Here is a 6,072-nt window from a genome sequence, read left to right as displayed (position 1 = left end):
TTACTAAGCGTGTGGGTGTGGTGGCATATTCGATGTTTAACTGCTCTACAGATGCTTGAAAAGTGTGGAAATTGTTGTGAAAACTATCGTGACATTGGTACTGCAGTATGTTTCTAAATTGTTTTGTATGATGCTTATACTGTGAATAAATGGGCTAATATATACATTTGACTTAGAGCACCTCTTGCTGGAAATACATTTAATTACACCAGTGCTGCTCCCATAGTAGGAGTAAGAATAGAGAAGTACTATGGAGTTAGTGTATATGCAAAGTTAATGACTTTTTCTCAGTGTTATTATTATTATTCCTTATTTTTATGGCAGGTGCATGTGTACTTCAATCTAAATTAGTAAAACAGAGCCAAATGTTTCTATCTAATGTAAGCATCTGTTTATGATTGTGTGCTGAAGTGTCACAGAGGACAACCAGCATGCGATCACTGTTACCCTATTCTGTTTACTACTTGGCAGTTTGAACATCTTCATTGCATTCTTTGCTGCTAAATAGATGAAGCATATGCCCCTTTACCAGGTTAATTTTGCATGCATCATAAGGAAATGAATTCCCTGTTTGGCCTGAATGCCTCCTGGCTCATCTTCAAACCCTGCACTGTACCAGTAAGCATAATGTTAACATCTGATTAAAAAAAAAAAAAAACTGTCAAGGTATGAATACACTAAGATAACCATAATTTGTCAGGACAGCTACTTTTAATATGCTGAAGAATGTTGTTTGCCCAGATAGTTGCCAGGTATGTTCACTTAAGCTGCAGCTGTGTTAACAAAACAAGTACAAACATGCCAGACAAGATAAAGACAATTAATTGGCTGTAAGATCAGATCTGTTTGAGTTTTTCACTACTATTTGAAAGTTGCTGTGGACAGAAAAGCAACTTTAAAGTAGATGTGAAAATTACTACGCTGTCCATATTATCTTTATTATGACTAACATTTTAGAAGCAACGGGTAAGTCGGTTTATTTAAGATATTTCAGCATATATTATGTGTTTGTAATTTTCCATATAAAATACATAATTTATTTTATTTATGCAGTTGCTTTGATCAATATGGTGTCCAAAAGAGAAAATATATAACACGAGGGTTTGTTCCTAGTAACACACAACGTTATCAGTTTATAAACTATAAATACAAAAATACGTACGTCAAACCGATATGAATATTGTGACTGAGCAAATTGTGTTGTTTTAATTAGTAAATATGTCTAGCTGGCAAAGTAAAAGAAATGTTATGAGGAGTGAGGAGTTATGCAACTGGGGAAAACCCCAGCAAATGCTTTATTTCCTTAAAGAACAGCACTCAAAACACTAAAAGGAGCAGGTGACAAGGTGAAATGTTGGCAGGTTGACATTTAATTATTACCAATCAATTACAGATTACAGATTTTTTTTTTTTTTGAGCCAAGATCTTGAGTTTAGGTAATCAGGATTGACTATAAAACTGCCCTCGGTTTAAAAAATGGTCAATGCAATACTAAGAGAATAAGCTTTTTTCCCACATAAGCTGTAATCCTTTTTTAAGCAGTTCCTTCCACTGAAGTTCCTGCACGTCACCATTCTGCACGTTGTATATTAAAAAAATATTTATCCTGAAGAAAAATATTGCCAGAATGCCCATGAAAAATCACAGAGACATGACTTGACAGTACTCACTGCAGCATTTTGCGGTCACCCAAAGATATTTCAGGGAGTTTTGAGAACAACTGGATAATAATGGGTAGTTAGTCCAGTCTAGAACTAATATATAACTAATGAATTCATTTTTCAGCACCAGAATGATACAACACGTTTCTAATTTTTTGAGATATTGTGCAAATACAAAGAAGCAGTCCTACGTATTTGTTTAATATGCACACTGAATTATATATCTTGGTCAAAAATGACCCCAACATTCCTCACAGTGTTACTGGAGGCCAAGGTAATGCAATTTTGAGTAAGCATCTGGTTAAACACCATGTTCCTAAGTTTTTTAGGGCCAAGCAAAAAAAACTTTCTTTCACTCCAGCTTTTTTATGTTGCTTTTGTGAATATAGCCTGCTGTGGCATCTGGCTTTTCCTAATCTCTTCTATATTCTGTAGTTTCTGCTTTTGGCTTTTTTTCCAGAATGATAAAGCTTTAACCTGCATTTGTGGATGGCATGGTGAACTATTAGTGACTGTCCATCTTTCCTTCTCTACATTTCTAATATGCTCTTTTTATACCCAGTCATGTTTCTGACCTGTTGCCAATTATCCTGCTTCGTTGCAAAATGTTCTTCCTGCTTTTTTTTGGTATCACCTAATTTTTCAGCTTTTAGTTGCTCACACGCAAACTTTGTTGAGACATGTTGCTGCTATCAGATCCAAGTTAAGTTTAGATTTTACTTCCTGATAGTTTTGTCAAATGATTTGTCACAGAAGAATCTGTTTTACTTCCTTTAGTCTTAGCTACACCCACAAGGGTGATCTTTAAACAGTCACAGCAGAAGTTAAGCACTAATAAACCCTGACATTGTCATGCTCAATGAATCCTCAGGGGCACTTGGAGTATTTTTTTTTCTAAGAATCGGTAAGAACAATTTATATATCTAACATATTTAACGGGAATGTTTTCTAAGGATCTGTTTCCACATCTGCACATCCATACATATGTTATATTTATAGTAGCAAAGATATATTCATTTTACATTAAACAGTTTAACATTATGACTTTTTTCATAGTTTGGACTTATGGATTATAGACTGATCATCCTGGTGTTCACAGGTTGGTGCCTCTTTTTCTATTTAAAAAATCATTACAGGTCAAAAGTCTTCCTTTCATCCTACCTACATACATGTGTTTCTAGATAACATGTAACTGCAACAGAGTGGTCAGCTTGAAAAAAAAAAGCTGTATCCATCAGTTGTAAATGTATTCTTGAGCAGCAGTCCTCAACCACTGGGCCACGGACTGATACTGGTCCGTGAGTCGTTTGGTACCAGGCTGTGGCTTGGGTTGTGAGTTGAGGCTCAGGTGTGAAATTTATGGTTTTCAGGGTTTTTAATCTTTTTTTTTTATCGTTTCTATCGTAAAATTGGCTTCCCTGGGTGTTTCCCGTATGTTATGAATAAATGTTCTTTTTTTTTTGTACCGGTACTGGTTTTATTTATTAATGTTTTATTTAGACACGACACCTTAAAGGTCGGTCCATGAAAGTATTGTCAGACATAAATCGGTCCATGTTGTAAAAAGGGTTGGGGACCGCTGCTCTAGAGGACATCTGGATTTGTTGCTGTAGTCATAATTTTAGATTTTTCTTAAAACTATGACAAAAACTAACTAAATTAATTCAAATACAATACAGATTTCAATCAGTTCCGAATACTGTCTGACGCATACTTCCCCACAGTTATGTAAACCTGTTCAATGGTTTTTATGAGCCTGAACTGAAGCTAGCTCTAGCTAAGCCTGCAGAGGACAAATTGTCTCAGTTTTAGATTTTAAATTCAGTGCTGTTTAGTCTAGGTTAGGTGCAGCATTCATTAATGTTATATAACACAGGTATGTAAAAGTAAAGTCAATGACACGGTATTGAAGGAGGTATTTTCATGATATAGATTTATGGTGAAACACAAAAATCATATCATTGATTAAGACACTTTGTGAAACCATGAAGCAATATTTCTAATAATATATCTGATTCATATTCCCTTTTATATTATTTTGTTAAATAACATATAAATTCTACATAATTCATAATGCTACATAATTTAATAATGCCTTATTTCAGGAGCACTGGTTAGTGTTGCCTTTTGTCAGACTCGTCAGTACTACTTTGTGAGCACCTCAAAGACATGGACAGATGCACAGAGTCACTGCAGAAATGTCTTCACTGACCTGGCAACCATAGAAAACACAGCTGATCTTTATGCTGTCACAAGCATTGCACCAAACACAGGTGAGTGTTTAATATTGGAAGTAAAAAAAATAATACATAACAAACTGTAAAAATATATACATTCACAATAATAACATTCTTGAGAAACCTTAAAGGAATACAGAAAACAGCAAACTGCATCTTTTTAAACAGGTAAGGCATGGATAGGTCTCCATGATGACCTGCAGAACAGTTGGAGATGGTCCCTAAATGACAGCAGCTTCTATGGTGTGGGAGAGGCAGCATTTAGAAACTGGTATCCTGGTTCACCCAACAATCTTAATGGACAGCAACAGTACTGTGTGGCACTTTTAAGTGGGAGTCCATACAATGGTGAATGGGATGATCGTTATTGTGGCAATAACTACTCCTTTGTGTGCTATAATGGTGAGTTTAGATGGAGTAAGAATTAACAATGTGTCAAATATTTCTCCTCAAACATTTTGACCTACTCAGTCTAGATCATAAATCTACTATTAGCTCTTCCTTTTCATTTCCTGAACTCCACACACATTGTATTGAAAATATATAATCGGCAAGTCCAACCTATCAGTCTACTGGTTCATTATTTCTGTATATTTGCAGGTACAATAAATGGTGAAGCATCCTTTGTTAAGGTTAACAGTACTGTAAATTGGACTGATGCTCAGAGTTTCTGCAGGAATAATTACGTTGATCTAGCCAGGTATAGTATCCACTAAAGAAGACTTTTCTGTTTATTATGTCAGGGCCATTAGCTGATTAGTTGGTTGCCTACTTTTGTTTTAGTCTTTTTTATTTTATTTTTTTTAAGGTAATAGAAAATAATGAAAATATACTACACAAAAAGGTGTTTGTTATATGTAAGACTGCTGTTCCCCTGTTTGTTGCTGGTTGACACCAAATCTCGAAAGAGCCATTAAATGCACTTTATTTTAAAATAATTTAAATAAGTTCTAATAATATATTGGAAAATGCGTCGCATGTTGAAGTATCGGTTGTTTTACTTCTGCTTTAAAAATCCAACTATTCTTCTTGCAGTATACGAAATCAGACAGAAAATCAGAAGATCGCAGTCCTAGCAAATGGAGTTTTTGTGTGGATCGGTCTGTATCGGCAAAAAGTGTGGTCTGATGGGACTGACTATCTATTTCAATACTGGGCCAGTGGGCAACCAGACTCTGGAAATGAGCGGTGTGTTGCTGCAGATTTCAGTGACTCAGGACGATGGTCGGATGAATTGTGCTCTAACAACTTTCCATCCATCTGTTTTACTACAAGTAATAGATCTAATTTCTACTCTCATATACTGAATAGATATTCATTTTTGAGTTAAGGCAGTTTACTATGAGGTGCTGTAAGGGACATTATTACTGAAACGCTCTCACACACACACTACTGAAACACTCTCACACACACTACTGAAATTTTATCTCTCACACACACTACTTTAAGGTGTCTTGGATAAATACAATAAAATAAAACCAGTACCGCTACCCAAAAAAAGAAGATTTATTCATAACACACAGGAAAATGCCCAGGGAAACCAAGTTAACAATATAAACTATATAAAAATACAAAAACGATAAATACCCTGAAAATCATAAATTCCAAACTCAAGCCTCAACTCTTGCGACCCGGTACCAAACGACTCACAGACAGGTACTGGTCCAGGACCTGGGGGTTGGGGACGGCTCTGCTTGTAGCCTAAGTGAGCAGTTGCATTACTTAACAATATTTTAGCTCCCTTGAATCCAGGAATGGATTCAAGGTGCAACACGGAATTTGGCAAGTATGTCCTGTTTCCCCTAAGCTTTTAATATTGGCAACTCAGTTGTTAACACTATTAATCAAAAATTCTAACGACATAGAAGGAATATACATTTTTAATAAAGACTTCAAAATAAGTCAATTCGCAGATGATACATCTATTTTTTTGATAGATAAATACGTGGTAGAGAAAACTAAATTTTCTCTAAAGCTTCTGGTTTATCTCTCCGTATCAAAAACTGTGAACTACTCCCGATTCTCTGACTCCTCAATAGCTTTGGTTAGAGTTGAATCTAAAGTTAAATATATAGGGCTGATAATATCTAAAAAAAACTAATTAGCAGAGAAGACACTAATATTTCTAACTGTATCATGGAGATGAAGAAATCACTTAGCCACTGGTTAACCAG

General features: G+C 35.3%; 1 protein-coding gene across 9 annotated transcripts in view; it reads left to right on the top strand.

The window, feature by feature from the left end:
* The first annotated feature begins 2,502 nt into the window (after positions 1 to 2,502).
* The window catches only part of LOC120739024 (tenascin-X-like), an 877,833-nt gene continuing 874,263 nt past the window's right edge, over positions 2,503 to 6,072 (top strand). For 3 of the 9 annotated variants that reach the window (XM_040040636.1, XM_040040638.1, XM_040040635.1), the window contains exons 1-6: positions 2,507 to 2,565; positions 2,718 to 2,760; positions 3,767 to 3,934; positions 4,067 to 4,300; positions 4,499 to 4,598; positions 4,934 to 5,172. In XM_040040636.1, the coding sequence (XP_039896570.1) occupies positions 2,727 to 2,760; positions 3,767 to 3,934; positions 4,067 to 4,300; positions 4,499 to 4,598; positions 4,934 to 5,172 (775 nt within the window). In that variant the 5' untranslated portion in view covers positions 2,507 to 2,565; positions 2,718 to 2,726. Of the gene's footprint in view, positions 2,566 to 2,717; positions 2,761 to 3,766; positions 3,935 to 4,066; positions 4,301 to 4,498; positions 4,599 to 4,933; positions 5,173 to 6,072 lie in introns of all 9 variants that reach the window. The other 6 variants (XM_040040640.1, XM_040040639.1, XM_040040642.1 and 3 more) reach the window with 6 other exon arrangements.

Source organism: Simochromis diagramma, unplaced genomic scaffold (genome assembly GCF_900408965.1).
Source record: "Simochromis diagramma unplaced genomic scaffold, fSimDia1.1 OVJJ01000317.1, whole genome shotgun sequence".
Classification (NCBI taxonomy): domain Eukaryota; kingdom Metazoa; phylum Chordata; class Actinopteri; order Cichliformes; family Cichlidae; genus Simochromis; species Simochromis diagramma.
The sequence above is the reverse complement of the archived record's forward strand: the minus strand, read 5'-3'. Positions and strand labels throughout refer to the sequence as shown.